Raw genomic sequence first — 26,370 nt, 5'->3', positions numbered from 1 at the left:
AAATAAAATACAACGTAAAAATAAAAATAAAAATAGAAATGAAAATGAAAATAAAAATAAAAATAAAAATAAAGCTGGAGATTCCCCCAGCCAGAACAAGTCCCCAGAGGGGGCAGGTGAACCCTGAGTGATGAATAACAGGCAAGTTCATAAATTAGTTTTTCTCTCATAACACCTTGGAAACCCTTTCTGAGGGCCTGGATAACAATGAAAGCAATTCCTATGAAATATCTCAGCAGCATTTGGGGAATTTGGTGTCGCTGCCTCATTTTGCACCTTCAGAGCTCCTCACAGGAGGGCAGGGCTTGGCTGGGTTTGGTGATCACGTTCTCCATCCCAAACCCACCAAAACTTTCATTTTTGGGACAGAAACGATGCAATCAAATGTCTGAGGTGAGCAATCCCAGATTTTACAGCAGATCCATGGCAGCACCAATTATCAGGTTTTTCCATCCCACAGATTGCTGTCTCTGATTGCTAAAATAATGATAATTAGTGATTTGATATCAGGAAATCTCTAACTCCTGCAGCCCATCGTGCCTGGATGCCCTGAACAGGAACAGACACATCAAAAATCCCATTTGGAGTGAAAAATCCTGGCCCCCCCCTCCTCCCTTGGACCTCCAGCATCACTTCCCAGCAGGAGGAATTGTTATTTCAAGGAGTTTTATCAAGCCTTAATGAGAATATTATGAAATTTCAGGTTTAAACCTGGCTGCCACTTTTTCCACTTGAATTTCAGCCCGTTAATATGAACAGTTGGGACAGAATCATTAAACCAGGGGCTCAGGAGCAAAATGTAAAGGGTTATTTTGGGGTTGGTTTATTTATTTTCGTTTCTTACCTCCTCTTGATCCAACATTTGCTGCTTTAATTTTTCAGCCAACTGGCTCTGCTGGTTGATTTCGTCATCCTGCAATGAAACAGGGGTGGAGGGTTTTAATTCCTTTTCACAGCTCTCATTTAAACACTTTTTATCTCCCCTTTCTAGAAAAAAAGTGGGGAATAATGCAGCAAACTTTGTGAATGGTATGAGGGGAGAGGAAAAGAAATCGACATAAAAAAATAAATATATATACATGGCATAAATAAAATAATTAAAAATACACAGAGCTCTGCAGTAAAAGCTGTCAGCACTGGTATAAATGGGGATATTTTGGGTTTGGGATCCCTGTGTTTGGGATCAAATATCTTCTCATTTCCTGCACTCCTGTGCCAAATTGTGATTCCCATGTTTTCTAGGGAAAAATTCAAACCTGTTGCCACTTCCCTGCAAAATAATTTACTGGGCTTTGCTGCTTTTGATGAGGAAAGTGAAAGAATGACTGATTTTTTTTTTTCCTTTTCCTGATCAATATGTAAAAGCTGGAAATTGCTCCTGGGGGTGCAATCAGAGAAAAGCTCTCCTTCCTTCCAGAAAACTGCTCCTTTCAGTGCCACCAACACTGCTGCACAACCACACCAAAATTCAGGTTTAAACACAATTCCTTGGTGTCCACAAAGAGCCAGACCTCGGTATGACCACGCAAGGACACACTGAGTATTTTTCTATTTTTCTGCTATTTCCCTGCTATTATAACTGAATTTTAAACCCGAGTATTGATCCCTGATGAGAGCTGCCCTTTTTTCTAGGCAGCTTTTTTGCTGCTCTCATCCACGGTGCTCAATGCCTTTTTCTGGGCCTTTTTTTTTTTTTTTTTTTTCTTTTCCCCCTCCACTTTTCATCTTCCCACAAGCCAAAGCTCTTAATGGCAGGGGAAGGGAATTGCTGAGAGCTTTAAGTGCCACTGATGTGCAAAGAAATAAATAAATGAGCCACCTGCACTTTGGGCTGTGTCTGCAGCTCCAACCACACAAACAGAAGGGGATGGGGATGTGTTTTCCTTGAAATTCTAATAGCTGGGATTATTAAAGACAGTCGCCCTTTTTTATTTTTCCCTGGAGACTCCAAGGTGTTGTTACAGTTTGCTGAGGCATTTTACACAAATCACTGAAGAAAAGGGAAAATGAAGTTAAAATGAAGAGAAAATCTGGCTCTGATTTCCTGGAGAGAGCTCCCAAACACTGCCCGCACAGGGAAAGGGCGTGGAGAGCTGACAGGAGCTGCCTTCATGCAGAATTTGGAATTTCCCCACATTTTCCAGTTCACACTGCTCAAGAAACTGAGGGAAAAACCCCCACCAATCTCATCAATAATTTCCATTTCCACTGGGACCGAACACTCCCACCTTGTCGTCCAGCTGCCGGTAGAGACTGGCGATCTCGTCGTCGTATTTCTGCTTCTCCTCGGAGGAGATGCTGGCCACCACGGGGGTGATGTTATCAATGATGGGGGTGTTATCACAGGGCTCCAGGTTCTTCTGGTCCTTGGCGCTGATCTGCTCCTCCTCGGGCACAGCTTCTCCTGCGGGGACACGGCTCCTTCAAATCCCACCCAAAAAACTTCAGGATGGTCATTCCCGGCCACTGAGGGACTCAGGGGAGCACAGGAAGGGTTTTGTGGCACTTCCAGGGATACAAATGACCAGGAAAAGGTGTGGGGAGGACGTGGTCACCCTTGGGAGGGTGACAAGCCCGTGGAAATGCCACCTCCATGGACCCTGTGACCTTGGAGGGCTTTTCCAACCTTCCTGATCCCAGAGAAACCAGCAGCAGTTGGACACCAAAACAAAGAATTCCCTCTCTCCTTTCACTCCCTTGACAGTCAGGATTGGCTCCATGGATTAACAGAGGTGTAAAAAAGGGGGGAAACCCCCCAAATCCCAGCCTAAAATCTGCTGGCATTTCAATATCTCTTCCTGCAGGGATTTCCAGCTCCAGGATGGAGCGGGAGAGCACCAGCACAGCCAGTTTAAAACAATATTCAACTTCTGCCTCGCAAGTTCCAGCACAGACACCGACTTCCAGAGGTTCCCTGTGCACAGCAGACACAATTCCTACAAAATCCCTGTCCCCAAGGAGGATTTCCCTCAGGAGCTGGGTCACAATTCCAGCCTCAGAGATGAGGGGTGGGTGAGCTGCTCATGGCAGGAATTAAATCCACCCCAACAAAGGCTGGGGAAAGCCCTGGGAGCCCCTGGATGCAGCACACATTGCTCAGGGGGTGGGAAGGTTGCAGACTTTTCTCCTTTTTCCAGGAAAAACTCCAATATTTCAGCTCCTGAAAGCTTTACCAGCCATTCCCCTTGCCAATTTATCTCACTGGCAGGGTCACAGGTCAGCAGGACCAATACATCAAACCCCAGAAAGGCTGAGGGGGGCCCCAAAGCAAAACAAAAAGGGCAAGAAAAAGCACAACCAACTAAGCAGATGATTTTTTTTCCCCCACCTTAAAGCATAAAAAAGCAGAATTTGAAATGAAGCAGCATCACCTCTATCAAGGTACTTCACTCCAAATATTTTCTGCCCTATTTCTGAAGCCTTGATGGTATTTTATATTATTCATGAGGGAAATGGGGATTGATTTTTCGCTGTTGGGTTTCACTGGAGCAGACAGGGAAGGGTGGGTTTGGTTAGAACACAGAGCCCTGCACACAAAAAATGCTCCTCAGGCTGTGGAGAATCCACCAGGAGCTTCCCAAAGGGAAATTTTAATTTCTGATTCATTGGATGGGAACCTCCTGCCTGTAAAACACAGAAAAATTGGGCACCTGCAGGCTGAAATCCTCAGTGGGAACAGAGCTCACCCATTTCCTGCCACGCTTTTGTAGAATAAACCCTTAATTGCTGCAATAAGCTGTAACCATGGAATATTATCCAAGGTGTGATTGCTGTGACAGTTCCCTTTGTAAAAAGCCTCCCTCCTTCCAGGGGATGGGATTGCAGAAGGTCAGACAGGAAATCAATAATCTTTTAAATGCCCTGCTGGGTAACACTGATGGAACAGCAGCACCGAGGGAGGGGATGAGGACATTTAAATAAAAATGATCCATCCAGGCTTTTCTAAAAAAAAAATCTGCTTTGGATTGGGGTTTTTTTTTGGTTGGTTTTTAAAATGTGAAGTAAACCATTCAAACTCAGGCTGGTTTGCTAAAATTATTTGCCGGCGTCTCAGATGAAATTAAATTTTTAAAATGTAATTTAGAATTTTTCAAGAAAAATTCTTGCATTTGTGTGTATCCGGGTTCTGCCTCCTGTGCCATCCCACAGCTGGTGTTACAACCTGCCCTGAACAGCAATTCCCCACGTTTCTCATCAGAAAATTGGCTGCTCCCAGCAAAAAATTTCATTTAGAAGCCACAGGAGCAGACAAATGGTGATTCCTCTACCCAGATGCCACTCCCTGTCATTGTACTAAAGGACTCATTATTCTAATGTGAAATTCAATTATAAAAAATCCCCAAACCCAAGGCCCAATTACCTTAAAGCACAATGAGTCTCATGCCTGAGGAGCATAGTTATTAAAAAAATAAATATATATAAAATGACTTTTTTTCTTTTTATGTATTACTAACATTAACAATATTAAAATCAGTGATGCCTCCTGAACTGAAATCACCAATTTTGGCTTTTTCACTGCTTCTCCTACAAATGGCTGCTGGTTTGCCTGGATTTTGCTTCTTCACCTTTCATTATTATTACGAGGTGTGAGTTATAATGTGAGTTTGGATGTAGTGATCCAACACAATTAATTAGAATTTAATTGGGATTCGGGGCGGGAATTCAACGCAGGCACATCCAGCTCCCAGTTTCGGGCACCTACCGTTCCTCCACCTGTTGAGCTCCAGCTCCAGGTGCTGGATCACGTTCTTCAGACTCTTGTTCTTGTCCTTCTCCTTCTCGTACTTCTTCTTCCACTCCTCTGCCGTCAGCTCCAGGTTCACCGACACCGTGTTCTTGATGGTCTTGGCCCTGCCAGCACAGCCCAGCCCAGCTCAGCTGCTGTGGGTTTGTCCCAGGGCAGCAGCGGGGAGTGGGGAATGTCCCCTGATCCAGAGGGAAAGGAACAGGGAAACTGGGGATGCCCCATGCCTGGAAGTGTCCGGGGTGAGGGAGAGGAGGAAGGGAAGGGAAGGAATGAAGGGGAAAAGGATACAAAAAAGAAGGGGGAAAAAAAAGAAGGGGGGAAAAAAAAGAAGGGGGAGGAAAGGGTAAGGGTAAGGGTAAGGGTAAGGGTAAGGGTAAGGGTAAGGGTAAGGGTAAGGGTAAGGGAGGAAGGGGAAGGGGAAGGGGAAGGGGGAAGGGGAAGGGGAAGGGGAAGGGGAAGGGGAAGGGGAAGGGGAAGGGGAAGGGGAAGGGGAAGGGGAAGGGGAAGGGGAAGGGGAAGGGGAGGGGGAAGGGGAGGGGGAAGGGGAGGGGGAAGGGGAGGGGGAAGGGGAGGGGGAAGGGGAGGGGGAAGGGGAGGGGGAAGGGGAGGGGGAAGGGGAGGGGGAAGGGGAGGGGGAAGGGGAGGGGGAAGGGGAGGGGGAAGGGGAGGGGGAAGGGGAGGGGGAAGGGGAGGGGGAAGGGGAGGGGGAAGGGGAGGGGAAGGGGAGGGAAGGGGAGGGAAGGGGAGGGAAGGGGAGGGAAGGGGAGGGAAGGGGAGGGAAGGGGAGGGAAGGGAAGGGAAGGGAAGGGAAGGGAAGGGAAGGGAAGGGAAGGGAAGGGAAGGGAAGGAAAGGAAAGGAAAGGAAAGGAAAGGAAAGGAAAGGAAAGGAAAGGAAAGGAAAGGAAAGGAAAGGAAAGGAAAGGAAAGGAAAGGAAAGGAAAGGAAAGGAAAGGAAAGGAAAGGAAAGGAAAGGAAAGGAAAGGAAAGGAAAGGAAAGGAAAGGAAAGGAAAGGAAAGGGAAAAGGAAATCCTGCCAGGCTCAGGAGTTCCTGCCTCCCGAGGCAAAAATATCCCAAATTTCTCTCCTCACAACCACCACCACTTTATCTCAGCTCCAACCCAACCCAAACAATGCCAGGAAATGCAAAGCAAGCAGAAAACAATGCCCAGCACCTACTCCAGCAAATGCACATTGAAAAGGGAAACCAAACCAATCACTATGAATTAGGAAAGCCTCAGATCTTTGCCCTTCACTGCTCAGACACTGAGTCCCTTCAAATGCCTCCAGTGTTGCTGAATAAAGCAGAGGATAAGGAAAAGAATAACAGATAAACCCCCCAGCAGTTTATATAGCTCCAGGGATTGGCACTCTGTGGCAAGCAGGACTTTTATTACCTTAAGAGTATTTTTTAAATAACTCTGTGCTTTTAAAATAATTCCTGTTGGTCAAGGTTTACATTCTGTCTCTGTTAAAAGCACAGCTCAGGTTTCCCCTCATTTAACTGTACCAGGGGAAAAGAAAACCCTGCCACACCAGGAAGTTTCTCCTGATGATGGATGAAGCCCTTACTGCCAACTAAAATAAAAAATGAGATAAAAACACAAGAGAAGAAGAAGCAGAACAAGAAAAAGCTGATTCAGTACTGTCAGAGGAGCACTTGGACTGTTTGATTGGTACAAGAGCTCCTCTGAAGATGGATTTTATTCCTGACATTTATCTTAATGGTGACATAATTCTTTCTTTTCCCAGGAGAAACAGAGGAATCAGCAATCAGCCATGAGTCATGGACCTTCCCTTTAATGCCACCGAGCTCCTCGGCTGTGTCAGATCCGAAAAATGAGACACAGCAACCCCAGAGCCTGCAAGGGAATCCCCATTCCCACCCCAAATCCTGCCAGGGAACGGTGAGCATGGATAATCCATGGGCTGCTCTGCACGGAGCACCCAGGGAAATACAAGTTATTTATTGCCTTCCTGACCATTCCACTCCTCACAAATATTCCCCTGTTCTCCTGTTCTGGCACTGCCACCCTGGTCCTGGTGAGGGCCACCCTCAAAATGTTCCTCCTCCCAGGAAACTGTGGAATGTTTATGCAGGATGTGCAGAGCCAGTCAGAAAACTGCTCTGGCCAAAAAAGAAAGGCAAATTTTACTGATTACTGGAAAGAGGAATGGAACCAGGAGGAATGTAAACTGAAATTGAGCTTCAAGCTGGAGCTCAGAGTTGTTCATGCTCTTTATTCAATCCCTCATCTCGGGATGCTTTTTTTTTGCTGAACATGTGATGTGATCAGTAGAAGTTTGGATCTTTAAAGGCTAAAAATCATGTTCAGCTCACAATGGGGAAAAAACCCCAAAGCAACTCTTTAACCTGATTTTCTTCATGACCACTGCATCATTTTGAAGTCCAGAAACTCCATGTTTCTGGTGGAAAACAACCCAATTTTACACAAAGGTATTGTATCCTCAAACTGTTCAACTTTTTCAAACACTCCTACCTGCCAGTGTTTTTCCTTTCTGTTACTACACAAATCAAACCAAATGAGTAATTTTCCAAAGGATCCGAGTTCTCCTCAATTACCACAAAAGCAGTAATTACATAATGAGCCTGACCTATTTCTGCAAACATTCCCAATGCATTTCATATCACTCCTGTCAATAAACACACATGGAAGAGACGTTTCCTTTTAGGTCCTTCCATAATTTTTGTTCATAAATTGTCCAGATCCTCCAAACATCAGCTCCACCAGCTACCATGGCAAGCTCTCAAAGCTGTCAATATCACAGTCCACACCCTATAATCTTCCTGATTTATAAAGATATTTTTTTATGATCCCTGGGGTGGAACTCAAGGAGAAGACACCTCCTAAAAGCATCAGCACCGCTCTTAGACAAAGCAAAACTGAATTTTTCCACAGAAAACTGCCCAGTGCCTTTATCTTTCCCATAAAATTTCAAGGGATTAAGAGAACACTTTGTACTTCCTAGCAGGAAAATCAACCAGGAAGGAATTCAGAAATTCCTTCTAAGCATCTTTCCATGGATTGCCCAATCCCTCCCCACTTTTCATCCCTGCTCCTGGGATATCCCGGGCAGAGCAGTGCCAACATTAACGCTGATTTTCCTGCCACCACTGGGAATGAAGAACCAGCTCTCTGAAGCTCCCCAGCTTTTTAACAACCCCAGAAACCACAAAATTCCAATTCCTGGCAGGACCCACCTCTGGCCAAACATGAGGGTGGACTTGGTCTCTGCCTCGTTGAAGACGGAGGGCGAGCAGCAGATGACGATGGTGGTCCTGCAGTTCCCGCCCAGGGAGTCCTGCAGGATCCGCGTCATTTTGCTGTCCCGGTAGGGAACGTGGGTTTTCTAATCCAAACACAAGAAGAATCCTTCTGAGCAGGGTGATGAGAGAGAAGGGGAGTCCACCTTGGCATTTGTTCTGGCTGTGCCATGACTGCTCCAGTGACATCACTGGGAATTAATTCCTTATCTCAGGCACAACAGCCAAAGTGCCAAGAATTTAAAAATTCTTTCATATAATTTCAAATTCTTTCTACCAAAATTAATCCACATTAAGTATTGTTTAATTTTAAAATTACCCTAAATTTTGTTAAAATATATTTTGCTGGACAAGGCTGCATTTATTAAAAAAAAAAATGTAAATTACTCCTTGAAATGTCAACTGCTATTCCAACATTGAGAATTGTCACAAATAACATTAATGAAGTGCTGAGCTGACCGCTGACTGTGATATAACTGGAAATAAAACCCAAAACAATCCTTTATTGGATATTTTTGATTGAACTGAAAGCACCTGCTGCTTGAGTGCTCAGCCAATGTTTTCTCCCCTCAGAGCTCAAATGTTTGCTCCTTTTACTCTTTTCCTTCTTTTTCCCCTGTGGATGGCAAAGAACCAGATAAATGAAGCCCCCTCCTCGCCCCAGAGCCAGGATTACTCACAGTTCCCTCCGCCAAGGCCGAGATCACATTGCCCAGAGCAGACAGAGATTTATTGATATTTTTAGCTTCATCCAGGACAGCCCCCTCCGCTCCAGTTTTGCTGACCTGCAAAGAGAGCAGCACACACAGCTCCAGCCCTGCAGAGCCGAGCCTAAAATGCTCCTGGAGGAGCCAAACCCAGCTTAGCTCAGCGCAGGCAAGGAGAATTTCACATCAACTTTTTATATCAATTTTTATATCAGCTTTTATAACTTTTTTGTTAGTGCAAGCCTGTGATAATTCCACTTTTCTCCCACTGCAGGAGCAAGTTGTCCCAAATTTTATTCAGGGAGCTCACCTGAGGACATTTGGGAACCTCTTCCAAGCCAAGCTGGCCATGCAGACTCTCAGTGGCCCCAAAATGAGCACTTTGCCTTTGTGTTTTGCTTGCATGGACCAAAAATATCAAAATTCACAGATTTTGTTCATGGCCACTGCCTCCTTTTGCAGGCCAACAATGACACGTGGTGGAAAACAATCTCATTTTCACACCATGACAAATGTATTGTGCTCTGCAACTGCTGAATTCTATTTTACACACTCCTAACTTGCTGGTATTTTTCCTTTCTGCTACCACACAAAATAAAATCTGGATTTTCTAAAGTATCCAAATGCAGGATAAATTCATAAATTTTTCTCTACATTGAAACTATCTGTACTTTCACCTAAAAATTCCCTGTGACATGAAGGAAAAGCAGTTTTGTCTTTTAAGAAGACAACCTACCCAAGAAATCCACATTTCAGGTTTTCTGCACCATGTCCAGACATAACAAACCACTAAAGTTGATTTTTCAGAGGAGAGGAGTGCCTGTCCAGGCCCTCATTTTGTAAACATCATAAAGAGTTTTCAATTTAACATCTCCTTGCAATCATGGACATTAACATGATTAATTACTCTGACAAATCACTTCTGCATTGCACCCGTGGGTTATCAATTAACGTGTCCCAATGAGCAACCCAAAATCCCAATAAAGCTGATTTTGAGCTCTCCAGAAAACATCAGAATGAGAATGGGAAACATTTTTGCATTGCAGCACTGTTCTAAGCCATTACTCTTTTGGTAAATAGATAAAATTCATTTCCTGGGGTTTATTTTTCCACTTTGGAAAGCAGAAATTGTCACCACAATCAAGATTCAGGGAGCCTGGAGCAGAGTTGAAAACTGCATTAACTGCTGGTATTCCATTCATTTAATAGAGAAATAATTACAAAAACCTAGAAACAGAACATGACAATATAAGCAAGATAAAATATGCCTAATTTGTTAAATTATATCAAAATTACATTCCTTTTTTCAGCTACACAGATGTAAATGTGAAGGCATGTAAAAATACACTGGTTCAACTCACTCCATTATTTCCATTATAATTAATAATATCCATTACTCCAGATTTTGGGAGGTTGCCTTTCATGCCAATAGTTCTGATCTGCTCCTTTTCTCCATCCCACATTAAAAATAAATAAATCAGCCTTGTTAATGATGATGTAAGGTGCAGGAAAAAGGAGAATTTACCTTCTCACTGCCAGCCAGGTCCACCAGGTAAAGCTTCCCACTGAGTTTCTTCTCGGTTTCCACGTTCTCCTGTTTGATGTTGATGAGGAAGATGCTGTGGCTCCTCGAGCTGTGCTCGTTCATGTCTGAAATCACAGGGCACAGCTTTTGTTAAAACTCCCTTCAAACCTGGCAGGAATTCCCAGATCCCATCAAAACCAGCCCCAAATTCCCAAATCCCAGCGAGGCCGGGTAGGTCTCGGTGCAATTCCGGGAGGGGATCTCACATTTAGCAAAAGTTGTCATCCAAACCACGTTATTTAAATTAAATTTCACATTTTTATTGCTTGTGCAGGTAAAAAATCCCCCTTTGGCCAGGTCACAGGTGAGACACAGCAGCAGTTTCAGCTCCACTTATTTGAGGTTTGATTGTAACCATGTTATGCTGGAATTTCATAAAGTAGCAAAAAAAATTTCATAAAGTACTAAGAATCAAGAGATTAAGATTCAGAGAGAGATTCAAGAGATTCAAGAATAAGAATCACTTCCTCATCTGTTTTCTCCACTTTCTGTGTTACCATAAACTCACCCTTTCCCATCAATATTCACATTTATCTGAATTCCCTTTATCTCCAAACTCAGGGGTTTTTTCCCAATTTGCTCCTTGCCATTTCAACCCAGTAAAATACATTTATCAAAACTTCTCTGGGAGCACCAAAAGCAACAGGCAAAAGGTGCATTTGGGTATTTTTGTTAAAGAAAATAGCAGGAACAGGAAATGTTTCTCAGAGCAAATTTCTACCAGTATGATGGCAAAAAAGCAATATAATATTTACCAAAGAAGGCAGAGACAGAAAACAGAAATTATTTACCCAGAGCATCAAAATAAATCAAATTCAATTAAAATTAAAAATAAAAACACAAAAAAACACCCCAAATACCCAAAATACCACCCCACAACCAATAATTTTATATTATATACTATATATAATATATATTGTATATATAAAATATATTTTATATATTTCATGTCATTTATTTTATAAACTGAGGTTCTGCCAAATCCACTGCTTGCATCAGGGACACCTTCCAGTAAAAATTTGGGAAGAGCTCCTTTTATCCCCATTCATGCTACACAACAGCAACAAGTCTGGATTATTTTGGGTTTAATTCCTGAAGATTTGGGGTTTTTGCCATCCCTGCAGTCCAATCCAAGCCAGTGCTTTGCTGGGATAAACAGGCAGAGGTTGAAAAGTGCCCTGCACTCTGTGGGTGCTGTTTGACCACGAATTACAGCCCAAAGGAAAATGTAAATCCATCATTTGAGCTCTTTATCTTTCCAAAATATATAATTCCAAATTCTTTATCATTCCAGCTTCACTCTGAGCACCAGTCCCTGCTGGGATGTTTTGTGGAGCAATTCCATTTAATGCCAGGCCTTAAATTCCGAGCTCAGAGCTGGAAGTCAGCGGAGCCTCCGTACAAAAACACACCCAATTAACTGAAAATGTTGTAATTGCAGCAGCATGAAATGATTCCCAAAGTGACTCCGAGTCCCTGGGGGACAGGAGGGATCCATCAATCCCCTGGGAGCACCAGCAGAACCCCGGGAATTGCGGGGACACTCACTTGTCACGGCCACGTGCCGGTTGGCCTTGCCTTCGTCGATGACATCCAGCACCTCCTCAGGACTGGACACAAATCTCTCTGTACAGCCCTGGGGACAGGCAAGGGGGATCAGGAATGTTCATTTAACTAACGAAGAAAATAATTGGGAGGAGCATCAGCATCCCACGGGGTCTTTGGTGAGGCAATGGACCCAAAGGCGCCTTGGGGTGACTTTCAGGGGAAATTGGGAGCCAATTTTTTTCCACAGGATTAAAGAATCAGTGAAATCCAAATACTCAGCGTGAAATTTTCCACAGAAAACATGGAATGATTCAACATCTATTCCTCATTTGGGTTCGATTCTACCCCCAAGTTAATTTTTCTCCCTTGAACTGCAAGACAAAGGGCAAAGTCCTTCTCTCTCAATGCAATATTACAGGATAAATTACTTTATCAATTTCTTTTTGCTCCTCAAGCTGAGAATAAACAGAAAAATATTATACATACATTATTTAGGCCCAGATATGTTCGTATCAAGCATATTGCATTCAAGTGAGGGCCCAGAAAGTCACCAAACAAATTCCTAACCCAAGCAATCTGTTCTGAACCTTTGCGAGATTGCAGCATCCACGCAGCAAAATATTAAAGAACAAAATTCCTCAAGTTGTTCTCTTTCATATCTGACATGAAAGGGGAATGTGAATGCTTAAAATTTAACAGCATCCCAACAAAATGGCAATGTTCAAAGTCAGGGGAATCAGACAAACATGATTCAAGCCCATTAATATTTCAGGAAACCTGTTTAAACCCAGGAACCAACACAACTCGAACATTCAAGGCTTCAAACGTGGAATTATTCCAGCAAACACACTGGATGCAAATGGAAATGTGCAAATAAACGCATTTGTGGGCAAGAATGAAAAGCTGAGGATTAAATGATTCTTTTACCTTGACATAGGGGACTCTGTTTTTATCTTCATGTACAGCGAGGTTTGTCTTTGACACTGCAGAGAGACGTGGAGAGCGTCAGGAATATTCCAGAGGCATAAATGAAGTGTCAGCTCCAGGCATGACAGACACATTTTGGGGATGGGAATTTGTAAATGAGACCTGCACTCATTCCCCACTCCTCGAGAACCTCCAGTGTTTCTGACACGTAGAAATTGTTCCCTGCTCTGTCAGTCTTGCACCTGTTTATTTAAATTTAACTTCGGGGCACAAAAGCTTTTGTTTATTGCCTAGGTGAATTAAATAAACCCAGACTAAGCTGGGTTTTGGCAAAGCAGAGGAGACAGGAGAGCAGCGTGGAATTCAGAACAGCTCAGAGCCACATTTACAGACATTTCTGCCTTTACAGACATTTCCATATTTACAGATATTTCCATATTTAGATATTTCTGCCTTTACAGCCATTTCTGTCCTCACACTGATGAACAAAATTCACTTTTATTAACACACAAGGTGCAGAGGTAGAGACATGAACTGTGGAAGAAGCAGATGCTCCCTATCCCTATCCCAGAAGCCAGGGATGATTCCGAAGCCCTCCCTGCCTTTTTTAAATCAGATTTCCTGGAGGAGCATCCACTGCCAGTGAGGCCCAGCCCTGCCCTGCAGGCTGTGAAATCCTCTCTATTCATAACCCAGCTCGTGCTCTGCAGAGGTGCACAGCAGACACATCAGATGATTGAAACTGCAAAATTCTCCAGTTTTAATTTAATCCCCTCCCAAACAAACCCCCTGCCTCCCCTCGGGCTTTGGGTCAAAGCTCTGGGTGAGGCCGAGGCGCTCAGTCACGTAAGAAACGCAGAACTCACCATCAAGGAGGTCCCTTATTTTGTCCAAATATATCTCAAAGTAGGAAACCTAATTAAATAATCACAAACATCACAGATTTAAACGCTGCTGATTTAACGTCTGTGTTTCCATCCCTGTCAAAAGCACCCAACTAAAAATAAAACCCCGCCTCCCACACAGTTGGAATTTCATCACATTTGTACCTCGAGTGATTTACAAGCCATTGATCTTCCTCCATTTATCAATGATTCATCAAGAAAGTACACAATAAAAACTCTTCAGGCAAACCTTATCTTTTTTTGGTTGTTTTTTTTTGTAACATGGGCAAAATGGACAAAAAAAAAAATTGAGTTGAATCAAACCAATCCAGCTGCTGCCACAGCTGCATCATGAGAAGGGCCAGCTTTGAGGACTGTAAAAATTGTACATTGATTTTCACCCCCCCCAAAAACAGACAGCACCTTTACCATTCCGTTTCCATAAGCCTCAGCAATATATATTAAATTAAACTTTTAAATGAAGCACATGTGACGGTTCTGCCTTGAATCAAATCCAAAGAAGAAAATGGAAATGAGCTTTGCTGTAACAAAGAGAGGCAATTGTCCTCAAAAAAAAAAAATAAAAGGGGAGAAGAATGATTGAATGAATGAATGAATGAGTTTCTTAATAAAGGGGGATTTGACTCACAGAAGGAAACAGAAATGTGTGAGGGGAGTAGGGCCTAACCCTTCCCTAATTCAGGTTTATCCAGATTATTTAGCTGGAATATCACATGGCTGCATTCTAGGTATCAATAAACTCCTGGTATTCAGTAAAGTCTCATTTTCTCTCATCTCAAAAATAATGTCTGGGCCTTTTACACGGGTGAGTTGAACTCCCCATGTAACACTGCTATTAAATACAGACATATTTTGCTTTTTTTTGCCTTTACTTCCCCATTTAAAGCCCTCCTCTGGACCAGCTGATTCCAACAGCCCAGTTAGGCCAGACTTCATGTTTTACACTGAAAACCAACACTCCTAGAGAGCAGAGACCAAATTCTAAATGGATCCCTGCTAAAAAGGGAGAGGGAAAAAAAAAGCCATTAATTTTCAGTGCTGGTTCAGCTATAGAAGAGTGTGAGAGTTTGGTTAAACCCCAGCTGCTGCTGACAGAACATTATTCCTCTCCCTGACAGCTCCTTGTCCAGCAGCTTTTCCAGGAGAGATTCATCAGCTCTGGTGGGAAACCACTGGAACAATTCCGGGATTCACAATGTGACAGGCCAGGAATTTCCCCCAGCTTGGGCTCCCATCTGTCAGTACCAAGGGGGCAGAGGAGGGGAGGGATCAGTGTGGAAATTCAGAGTTTTTTCCTCCCCATTTTACACTCTCAGGTCTCTGGAGTATCTCGTGGTTTATTTGTGGTATTTTTTCTGTCTGTACCTCGTTCCCAATACATGAGCCCCTCCAGGAGCTGGTTCAGAGGTACAAGATGATTTAAATAAATACACAAAAATTCCCCCGGGAGCACTTCAGGGGATTTAATGCAAACAGCACTAAAAAGTCACTTCTCTCTAACTTTAGGCACAAAAAGGACACAGAGCTCTGCTCTCAGCAGGAGAAGCAGCAGTGGCTTCACATCTGCCTGTGCTCAGCTGCTGAAGTGTTTAGGTCTGGTTTAGTTGTGGGGATGACACAGAAAACTCCTTTTCCCTGCAGTCCATGGCAATGTCACCGATGCCTGCTTGGAAAGAGGGAAAGAGCTGCAGCCTGGCCCTGCCAGATGGAGCAGAGCCCCCGCAGCCCAGGGCTCCCCAGGACCCCGCATGGGCAGGGGAATTAAAGGTCACTCCCGGGAGATCACACGGCTGGGACAAAGGGAAGGACATGGAAAAACACTGCACCACCCTCAGAAGGAGCCCGTGCACCAGGAACTCAAAAATCACTTCTGAACACCCTTCCATGGATCACCCAGCCCTTCCCCACTTTCATCCTGGAGACAGCACGGCAGTATTTTCCCAAATGTCCTTTGGGAAAGTTTATGGTTGGAACCAGCAGGGTCCAAATCTGGAGGAGCTGCAGTAAATCAATATTTGCCTGCTCAAAGGGTGGTTCCAGCAAACCCGAGCTGGACACACACTCCAGAAAAAAATTCCAGAAGCTGGATGAGGTGATTTCCAGGAAGCATTATCAGTAATAAATATTGGACAGTAATAAATATTTATTGTAAAAGGGATAGAGAGGAAAAAAAAAACCAACCCACAGAACATTCCAAGGCAGATTTCCCCTGGACCTCCTTCCCCCAGCCCTTTACATAACGCGTCACTCCGGGTTTACCTTGATGTGGAACTCCAGGTTCTCGTCCATGGAGTAGATGTGATCAAAGATGTCGTGTGCAATTCTGGGGATGATTCCCATCAGCTGAGGGTCGTGCAGCTTCCCCTGCGGACACAAAACCCGGGAATGCTTCCTCAGGGAGAGCACAGGGGGGAATTGATCCAAACTTTCCTTTCCAGAGGCTCCTGCCTTGGGTTGCCATGCAGGATGTAACCACAGGTGTGTGTTCTATTGCCACCTGCTGAAACCAGCTGGGGAGGAGTTTGTTCTCTTTATCTCTTCCAGGACCCATCCCTCAGAACTCCAGGGGAGAGGGGGCAGATGTCTTCTGTTCAAACCAGCTGGGGCAGGGTTCTTTATCCCTTCCAGGACCCACCCTCCCTCCAGGGGATCTCTGCTGTCCATGGGCAGCTGTTAAACCCACCTGGGGCAGTTCTTTATCCCTTCCAGGACCCATCCTCCCTCCAGGGGATATCTGCTGTTCATGGGCCATCAAGGCTCACTGATACAATTCCATCACCCATGGGAGATGCTCCACCCAGGGAAGGAGCCCAGCATTCCCACCTGGATAAACCCTGGGATTCAGAGCCCAGCACAGCCTGTGTGCTCTGCATTCCCACCTGGATAAACCCTGGATAAACCCTGGCATTCAGAGCCCAGCACAGCCTGTGTGCTCTGCATTCCCACCTGGATAAACCCTGGCATTCAGAGCCCAGCACAGCCTGTGTGCACTGCATTCCCACCTGGATAAACCCTGGGATCCAGAGCCCAGCACAGCCTGTGTGCTCTGCATTCCCAATGGATAAACCCTGGCATTCAGAGCCCAGCACAGCCTGTGTGCTCTGCATTCCCACCTGGATAAACCCTGGCATTCAGAGCCCAGCACAGCCTGTGTGCTCTGCATTCCCACCTGGATAAACCCTGGGATTTGTAACACCAGCACAGCTTGTGTGCACTGCATTCCCAGAGGAACACCAGACCCATCTCACCACCACTGGATCCTCTACAGGATCATTGCTCCCACAGAGCCACATCTGTCACTGCAGGAGGATTTAACTGGGCTGCCTCCAACACCCGGACCAGCAGGGTGTCAGGCTGTGCTCTGACTCTCTCACTGTTTTCTTTTTTTGTTGTTATTTGTTTGCTTTTTCCTACATTTTCATTTTTAATATTCCTAGTAAAGCGCTGTTATTCCTATTCCTGTGTCTTTGCCTGAAAGCCCCTTAATTTCAGAATTATAATAATTCAAAGGGGGTTTACATTCTCCATAATAATAACATAAATAAGTAATACATTATATATATTTTTAAATATAGGCTTAAATATAGGCTAAAATATAAAATTATATATATATGATAATATAGATATTGCTATGAAGCAGATAACAGTATATAATATTAAATGTATAATATCAATATATAATTATATATACTACGATATAACATTTTAAAGGCTTTTTTATTTTTTATTTTTGAAAATATATATTAAATATATATATTTAAATATATATAATATGTAATATGTAATATGTAATATATAATATATAATATACATGATATATAATATATAGTATATTGTATATTAAATAAATAAATAAATTATATATATAATTTATATAAAATATATATATATAATTATATATATATAATTTATTAAAATTTTTGGCCTAAAATAGAGGCTAAAATATCAATTTCAGCCACTGCCTCATTTCCCCAGAGCTGGTGGCACAACAGTGAATTTCCCAGCCCCAGGCAGGGCTGAAGGAATTCACACAAAGCACTGACATCACCTCTCCCTCCATCCCTGTGCTTAAAGCACTCATCCCTCAATTACAGAAACATCTTGAGGGGAAAGAAAAAAAAAAAAACCAGGGATAAATCATTTCCAGTGCTGACTGCTTTCCCTCTAAAGCAGCACTCAGCTGGAGCTAAACTGAATATTTTATTTATATTCCAGAAATCACCTCCTGCAGCAGTTAAACCCTACCCCACACCCAGCATCTCCCAAAGTCCAAAGTCCCTCCTGTCTCAGGCACCGTTTGATCTCAGGCTGTGAGAATGGGGGAAAAAAAGGAGATTAAATGAATGAAACCTCTGGTGAAGGGGAAAATTGAATATACAAAGAGCCCTCAGGATTTGGCTCTCCCTTGCTCCATCCCACAGTGACACAGCCCCACTTCCATCCCTTCTCCCTGAAGAAATCCTGGAAAATCTCCCTGGAACCGCCTGCCTGCCCCGTGCTGCTGCTCAGGGAGCTTTCCCTCCCAGGGAAAAGGGATAAAAAGTTTATCCCAGTTTTTATCCCTAAACTGGGATAGACAGGGATTTGCTGGGATTCCTTCAGGGGGCACAAATCCAACGCGAGCTGTGCCCACACAGCTCCAAATCCCACAAAACCCAATTCCAGGCTGGAGCATCCCTTCCCCGGGAGGCTTTTGGGGGAGCTGATCTCCCTCAGCCACAGGAGCCTTTGGATTCCAGGCTGTGCTGCAGAGACCCCTGGCAGGTAAACTCATCCCTGAAGCATTTTTTAGGCAGTGACAACTTTTAAATGCATTTAATTAAATGTTCTCCTGAGCCCCGTGATCATCACGTTTTCCTTTCCACAGCTCCTCCAGCTCGGAGGAGAAATCCAGGAGTAAAAGCTGAAGTGTGAGGGACACCCAGCCACAGCTGCCACTGCTCAAATCAGGAGAAATTAAAAAAAAAGAGGGGATGGAAATGAGCCCCACTCTCATTTCCAGAATCCCAGACTGGTTTGGGTTGGAAGGGACCTCAAAGCTCATTCCATGGGCAGGAATCTCCCACTGAGAGAGGGAGAGCCCATAAAAAGGAAGAACAAGGTGAAGGTGGAAAGCTGGAATTAAAAACAGAAAGAAACCACAAATATTCCCATAGATTCTGCCGTGACCTCACCGAAAGGGTTTGGAAATCTGCAGTGGGAAATTCCCCCCAAGAGTGCTCTGCTCATTAAAGCCTCAGATTTTAATGAGATTAATTTCCACAGGTGACATGCAGAGTTTGAGGCGGGGCTGCTTTAATTCAGGATGTTGACACCAGAACTCCAATTTATGGGGTCCCAGCTCTGCTGTGGGGTCAGTGCCCACCACATGAACCCACGGTGGAGAAAATGGGATTTTCCAGGGGTCTCCTTGCTGTTCAGGTGGCAAAGGAAGACCTGGGAGTGCCAGGGAGCCTTTCCTGGCTGTGCCACAGCCCCGTGTCCTGGGGGAGCCCAGCACCAACACTGAGAAAAATTTCTCATTTCCCATTTCACACCCAATCCCCCGTAACAGCTTCACCAAGAGGATTTACTATTTCTTCAACTTCAGACTATTTTTTTTTCCCCCTTTCCACAGCACCCTTTGGCAACTTCACAAGAGGATGTGAGGCTAAGAGAGGGATTAAAGCCAAATATAGACTTGATTCCACGTTGAAAGGACAGCTTTTCCCTTTATTCGAGGGGAGAACAGCTGCTTTTCCACAGTCATTCCCTTTATCACTGCTTGTAATTCCGAATATCAATTGGCTTGAGGAGATCTTTCCCGGGCCATGTGGAAGCACCAGCTCCAGCCCTGCAGACATTTTGATTTAATTACACCCAGGGCTGGTGGATTACTCAGGATTGTGCCATCTGTGAGGGCTGAGCCGCTGATTTTCCCCCTCCTGCCAAGGCCAGGCTTAATTAGACATCGCTGATTGCATCCTCCAGGAATTCAGGTCTGCCCAGGGCCCTGGGGCTCCCCTCGTCCTTCAGCCTGCAGGTCCTGGGGTCACCGTGGAGCAGAACCCTGGGGTGATGCTGGACCCAGCAAAGCTCGGGCTGAACCTCCACAGAGCCCGGCTTTGCTGGGCTGAGCTGCTCCAGGACACACACACAGAGCCCGGCTTTGCTGGGCTGAGCTGCTCCAGGACACACACACAGAGCCCGGCTTTGCTGGGCTGAGCTGCTCCAGGACACACACACAGAGCCCGGCTTTGCTGGGCTGAGCCTATCCAGGACACACACACAGAGCCCGGCTTTGCTAGGCTGAGCTGCTCCAGGATACACACACAGAGCCCGGCTTTGCTGGGCTGAGCCTATCCAGGACACACACACAGAGCCCGGCTTTGCTGGGCTGAGCCTATCCAGGACACACACACAGAGCCCGGCTTTGCTGGGCTGAGCCTATCCAGGACACACACACAGAGCCCGGCTTTGCTGGGCTGAGCCTATCCAGGGCACACACACAGAGCCCGGCTTTGCTGGGCTGAGCCTATCCAGGACACACACACAGAGCCCGGCTTTGCTGGGCTGAGCCTATCCAGGACACACACACAGAGCCCGGCTTTGCTGGGCTGAGCCTATCCAGGACACACACACAGAGCCCGGCTTTGCTGGGCTGAGCCTATCCAGGACACACACACAGAGCCCGGCTTTGCCGGGCTGAGCTGCTCCAGGACACACACACAGAGCCCGGCTTTGCTGGGCTGAGCTGCTCCAGGACACAGAGCCCGGCTTTGCTGGGCTGAGCCTATCCAGGACACACACACAGAGCCCGGCTTTGCTGGGCTGAGCCTATCCAGGACACACACACAGAGCCCGGCTGGGGAGGAGCAGCCTCGTGCAAGGAGGGGATCCTGGAATTTCAGCTGGAATATCCAAATGTCTTCTAGCTGACCCAAAATAACAACCCCAAAACACAGGAAAACCCTTCCAGCTGACCAAAAAACCCCCAAAGATATAGGAAAACCCTTCTAGGTGACCCAAAAAACCAAACCTAAACCACAGGAAAACTCTTCTAGTTACCCAAACAACCCCAAACCATGGGAAAACCCTTCCAGCTGACCTAAAAACCACAAAACCACAGGAAAACCTTTCCAGCTGACCCAAAAAAACCAAACCTAAACCACAGGAAAACTCCTCCAGCTGACCAAAGAAACCCCCAAACCATGGGAAAACCCTCTAGCTGACCCAAAAAATCCAAAAGCACAGGAAAACCCTTCTAGTGACCCAAAAAAAACCCCAAAACACAGGAAAACCCTTCCAGCTGACCAAAAATCCAAACCTAAACCACAGGAAAACCCTTCTAGTGACCCAAAAAAAACCCCAAAACACAGGAAAACCCTTCCAGCTGACCTAAAAAACACAAAACCACAGGAAAACCTTTCCAGCTGACCCAAAAAAACCAAACCTAAACCACAGGAAAACTCCTCCAGCTGACCAAAGAAATCCCCAAACCATGGGAAAACCCTTCTAAACCATGGGAAAACCCTTCTAAACCATGGGAAAACCCTTCTAGCTGACCCAAAGAACCCCAAACTGTGAGAAAACCGTGGTTTAATTTCTCTCCCTCCCACCACAGTGACTGGATTAATGTGAATTTTGCCCCTGTACCTCCATGGTGTGTGTTTTTCCCGATGAGGTCTGGCCATAAGCAAAGATTGTGCCGTTGTAGCCTTCCAGAACATCTGCAGGAAGAAGGAAAATCAATTAAAACTCTTTGCTGGCTGAATTATCAGCATTTTTCAAGTCTTTACAGTGTTGAAGCTGAATTAGGGAGTAGTTTGTGCAATAAAAAATGGGGGGAATATGAGATATTGAGCTCATTTTAGGCCAGAAGAGAATTCATCATAAAATCTGAATTAGAGAATTGCAGGATTTTTGGAATCCCTCTCCTTTTCCTGGGAGAAAAACATCTCTGGACATCAGATATCATCCCCTAGATCTGTGGAAGGTGGGCAGGAAAAAGCTGAGCTGCATTTAAAACCAGCAGGCACCCTGGAGAAAATTCAACAAATTCACTGATATTCCTTATTCTAAACTTCCCATTCCATTTTCTGCTTCTGTCTCACAGTTCACGGCCTCATTAATTTCCAAGCCTGCCTGCAAAGCAAGAAGAAAGTCAAACGAAGAGGAATTTGAAAATCAGCTTCTCTCAGGGCAGAATGAATAATTTGAGAGTGGGTTCAGATACCAAAATATTGACTTTGCACTGGTTAATGGCCACTTCCAGCAGCCTGTAAATTGTATTTGTGATGTTTCCCATCCTCTGGATCTCAATTAACAGAGGTTTCCAGGCAAAAAAAAACCCCAAAAAATTAAATTATACAATATATAATATGTATTATACATTGTATTTTATAAAATTAAATTGTATTGTATTATTAATATAGTTATTTATAATAGAAATAAAATCTATTTCTATTATAAATATAATATCATTTTGATTTATATTAATTAAATAATATGGTTTGTGCATTTTTAAAGGCATTTAGTAAATCTTGAGTGCTGTGCCTGTTACCCTTCCCATATTTTAAAGCAGTACAAGCATCTAAGGCCCATAAATGATAAAAAACCCCAAATAATATGAACATAACAAGGTAACAAGGCTAAAAATGCAAATAAAGAGAAAAGCACAGACTCTCAGCCAGCAGAAACTGACTTTTGCCTTTAAAAAGTTCCAAAAGAACCAAAGCACACACAAAAAAAAAATAAAAGTAAAAAGTTCACTAAAGAAAACTCCATTTCCTTCATCTTCTCAAGACTCTCAAAAACCACCACAAGAAACTAAACACACCCAGAAAAATGTAAATTACCACACAAAGCAAAAACAGAGCCAAAAATATATTAAATATTTTGAATCTTGAATATTTTAATATATTAAATATTGTAATATATTAACTATTTTAATGTATTAACTATCTGTATATATTAATATATTTGTGTATATTAACATATGTGTATATATTAATAGTTGCAAAATATTATAGGATAGTTATAAAATGTTACATGTCTTATATTTTAATATATGGAATACAAAATATTTAACATATACATATTAAATGTGTATAAAACAAATTGCACAATAGCATACACATGTAAGACCTCAAAAAACAACAAAAAGAGCGAGCTCTCCAGTATTCATGTATATCTTTAATAAAATTATTCCCCACACATCTCCACATCAATTAAAAATACACAACATTCTGAGAACTGGTATTCGTTGTAAAATTCCTTTTTTCCAGATTTCAAAATTCTTTTCAAAACACTTTTCAGGGATTTTCCAAGGCCAGGGAACAACGAGGGCTCTGCTGCAATGAGCAAATCCCAAATCCCAAATTCCCAAATTCCAAATTCCCAATCTCAAATCCCAAATCCAAATCCCAAATCCAAATCCCAAATCCCAAATTCCCAATCCCCAATCCCCAATCCCCAATCCCCAATCCCCAATCCCAAATCCCAAATTCCCAATCCCAAATCCCCAACCCCAAATCCCAAATTCCCAATCCCAAATCCCAAATCACAAATTCCAAATTCCAAATTCCCAATCCCAAATCCCCAACCCCAAATCCCAAATCCCAAATTCCAAATTCCCAATCCCAAATCCCCAACCCCAAATCCCAAATCCCAAATCCCAAATTCCAAATCCCAGCCTGAGCTCCAGGGGGGGTTTGGGCAGCACTCCCAGAAAAATCCCAAAAAACCCTGCTGGGATTTTTGGGGTGTCCCCTGCAGGGTTTGGTGGAATTTTTGGGATTTCACCAAGGATGGATCACCCAGGACCAGGAGTGAGGGGATTGCGGCGCTGGGGGAGCACGGCCTGGGGTTAAAATGGATTAATTAATTAATTAACCCCAAAAATGGATTGTGGAGTGGAAAGTTGGAATTCCCACAGCCGAGGAAGGTTCTGTTCCTGAACCAGGTGTTTCCCACAGGTACCTGTGCTCTCACTCCAGGTTTAAATGCAAAATCTCTGCGTGCAAAGCAGCTCCCAACCCGGCCCTTCCACACTCCCAGTCTATTTTACAGATATTCCACTGAGCTGCACGAAAAAATCACTTTTTACCCCTAAAAAATGAGTGTTTGTGCGGAATAACAAGGAGAGAATACAGAACAGCTGCTGCCATCCCTTTAGCTCTTTTGCTTGGGCTTTCTTTCACACAGACAAACTCTTAAAAAAAAGGAAATATTTGGAATTACTGATGCAAAACTCTCCTTCAGACATCCAAACATGCATTAGCCAGTGCTCCAACAGCTTGAGGGCACAGAAAGACACCCTTTTACCTGGAGGAGGGACAATAAACAAAATAAACCCACCTTTGACAATCTGCTTGGCACAGGCATTATAAACCTGCTCCTGGGTTGTGTTGGGAGGTAACACCCGGTCAAAGACGTAGGGCTTCCCTTGCTGCAAACAGAGAGAAACCCCGTGAGATAAAGAACATTTTGGGTGCTCCATCATCCCAGTTTAACAGCCTGGTTTAACAAAAACTCTGTGATATAAAGAATATTTCATGCACTCCATCATCCCAGTTTAACAGCCTGGTTTAACAAAACCTCCATGAGATAAAGAACATTTCATGTACTCCACCATCCCAGTTTAACAGCCTGGTTTAACACAAACTCTGTGATATAAAGAATATTTCATGTACTCCACCATCCCAGTTTAACAGCCTGGTTTAACAAAACCCACATGAGATAAAGAACATTTCATGCTCTTGATCATCTCAGTTTAACAGCCTGGTTTAACACAAACTCTGTGGAATAAAGAACATTTCATTCACTCCATCATCCCAGTTTAACAGCCTGGTTTAACAAAACCTCCATGAGATAAAGAACATTTCATGTACTCCACCATCTCAGTTTAACAGCCTGGTTTAACAAAAACCATGTGAGATAAAGAACATTTCATGCACTCCATCATCCCAGTTTAACAGCCTGGTTTAACAAAACCTCCATGAGATAAAGAACATTTCATGCTCTCCACCATCCCAGTTTAACAGCCTGGTTTAACAAAAACTCTGTGGAATAAAGAGCATTTCATGCACTCCATCATCCCAGTTTAACAGCCTGGTTTAACAAAAACTCTGTGGAATAAAGAACATTTCATGTACTCCATCATCTCAGTTTAACAGCCTGGTTTAACAAAACCCACATGAGATAAAGAACATTTCGTGCACTCCATCATCCCAGTTTAACAGCCTGGTTTAACAAAACCTCCATGAGATAAAGAACATTTCATGCTCTTGATCATCCCAGTTTAACAACCTGGTCTATGATATAAAGAACATTTCATGTACTCCATCATCCCAGTTTAACAGCCTGAAATTCAGCATTTCCCACAGAGGAAGCCCTGCAGGGCACTGGGCAGGAGGATTTGTTGTGGCCTGAACAGATGTCACATTTTTGGGTGCTCCAAACCCAAATCTTTGCTGAGGATGACAAATAAAAGGTGTTCCCTGTGTGCTCCCAGTGGGGCAGAAAAGCAGCTGGAACTGGAGCTGGAGATTTCCTTCCTCTCCCAGGAATTAAGGCAGAATAGCCCTGTAAATATTGGGAGAATAACCCTGGAAATATTGGGAAATAACCATGGAAATATTGGGGGGAAACCCTGTAAACATCAAGAAATAACGAAGTAAATATTGGAGAAATAGTCCTGGAAATATCAAAGGAAAAACCCTGGAAATATTGGGGGAATAGTTAGGTAAGTACTGGGGAAATAGCCATGTAAATATCAGGGGAATAACCCTGCAAATATTGGGAGAATATCCCTGTAAATATCGGGGAAATGACCTTGTAAACATCAAGGAATAATCCTGTAAATATTGGGGGAATAAACCTGGAAATATCAAAGAAAAAAACCTGGAAATATTGGGGGAATAACCTTGCAAATATTGAGGGGATGGCTCAGTAAATATTGGGGAAGTAGACATGTAGACATCGGGGGAATACCCTGTAAATATCGAGGGAATAACCTCATAAATATTGGGGAAATAATCATGGAAATATCAAAGAAAAACCCTGTAAATATTGGGGGAATGACCCTGTAAATACTGGGGGAATAATCATGGAAATACTGGAGGAATAACCATGTAAATATTGGGGGAATAACCATGTAAATATTGGGTGGAAAATCCTGTTAATACTGGGGGAATAGCCATATAAATACTGGGGCAATAACCCTGTAAATATCAAGGGAATCATCCAGTAAATATGAAGGGATTAACCCTTTAAATATTGGGAGAATAATCCTGTAAATATTGTGGGAATTAGCTATGTAAATTTTGGGGGAATAATCTTGTAAATATTGGGGGAATAACCCTGTAAATATTGGGGGAAATATCCTTGTAAACATCAAGGGAATAACCCTGTAAATACTGAGGGAATAATCCTGGGAATATCAAAGAAAAAAAAAACCGTAAATGTTGGGGGAATCACTCTGTAAGTATTGGGGGAATAGTTAGGTAAGTATTGGGGAAATAGCCATGTAAATATCAGGGGAATAACCCTGTAAATATCAAGGGAATCATCCTGTAAATATAAAGAGATTAACCCTGTAAATATTGGGGGATTAACCCTGTAAATATTGGGGGTAATAGCCATTTAAATTTTTGGGGAATAATCCTGTGAATATTGGAGGAATTGA

General features: G+C 43.6%; 2 protein-coding genes across 3 annotated transcripts in view; both read right to left on the bottom strand.

The window, feature by feature from the left end:
* Positions 1-24,100, bottom strand: part of LOC134552390 (kinesin heavy chain) — a 48,231-nt gene extending 24,131 nt beyond the window's left edge. For both annotated transcript variants that reach the window (XM_063401029.1, XM_063401030.1), the window contains exons 1-12: positions 24,042-24,100; positions 21,339-21,412; positions 15,963-16,067; positions 13,665-13,713; positions 12,799-12,854; positions 11,872-11,959; positions 10,264-10,388; positions 8,712-8,816; positions 7,969-8,117; positions 4,703-4,851; positions 2,229-2,404; positions 845-913 (exon numbers count right to left, since the gene is read on the bottom strand). In XM_063401029.1, the coding sequence (XP_063257099.1) occupies positions 845-913; positions 2,229-2,404; positions 4,703-4,851; positions 7,969-8,117; positions 8,712-8,816; positions 10,264-10,388; positions 11,872-11,959; positions 12,799-12,854; positions 13,665-13,713; positions 15,963-16,067; positions 21,339-21,344 (1,077 nt within the window). In that variant the 5' untranslated portion in view covers positions 21,345-21,412; positions 24,042-24,100. The remainder of the gene's footprint in view (positions 1-844; positions 914-2,228; positions 2,405-4,702; positions 4,852-7,968; positions 8,118-8,711; positions 8,817-10,263; positions 10,389-11,871; positions 11,960-12,798; positions 12,855-13,664; positions 13,714-15,962; positions 16,068-21,338; positions 21,413-24,041) is intronic.
* The window catches only part of LOC134552442 (kinesin heavy chain-like), a 55,892-nt gene continuing 51,171 nt past the window's right edge, over positions 21,650-26,370 (bottom strand). The window contains exons 9-10 of the mRNA XM_063401157.1: positions 24,042-24,132; positions 21,650-21,669 (exon numbers count right to left, since the gene is read on the bottom strand). Of these exons, the coding sequence (XP_063257227.1) occupies positions 21,650-21,669; positions 24,042-24,132 (111 nt within the window). The remainder of the gene's footprint in view (positions 21,670-24,041; positions 24,133-26,370) is intronic.

This window comes from Prinia subflava, chromosome 6 (assembly GCF_021018805.1).
Source record: "Prinia subflava isolate CZ2003 ecotype Zambia chromosome 6, Cam_Psub_1.2, whole genome shotgun sequence".
Classification (NCBI taxonomy): Eukaryota; Metazoa; Chordata; class Aves; order Passeriformes; family Cisticolidae; genus Prinia; species Prinia subflava.
The sequence above is the reverse complement of the archived record's forward strand: the minus strand, read 5'-3'. Positions and strand labels throughout refer to the sequence as shown.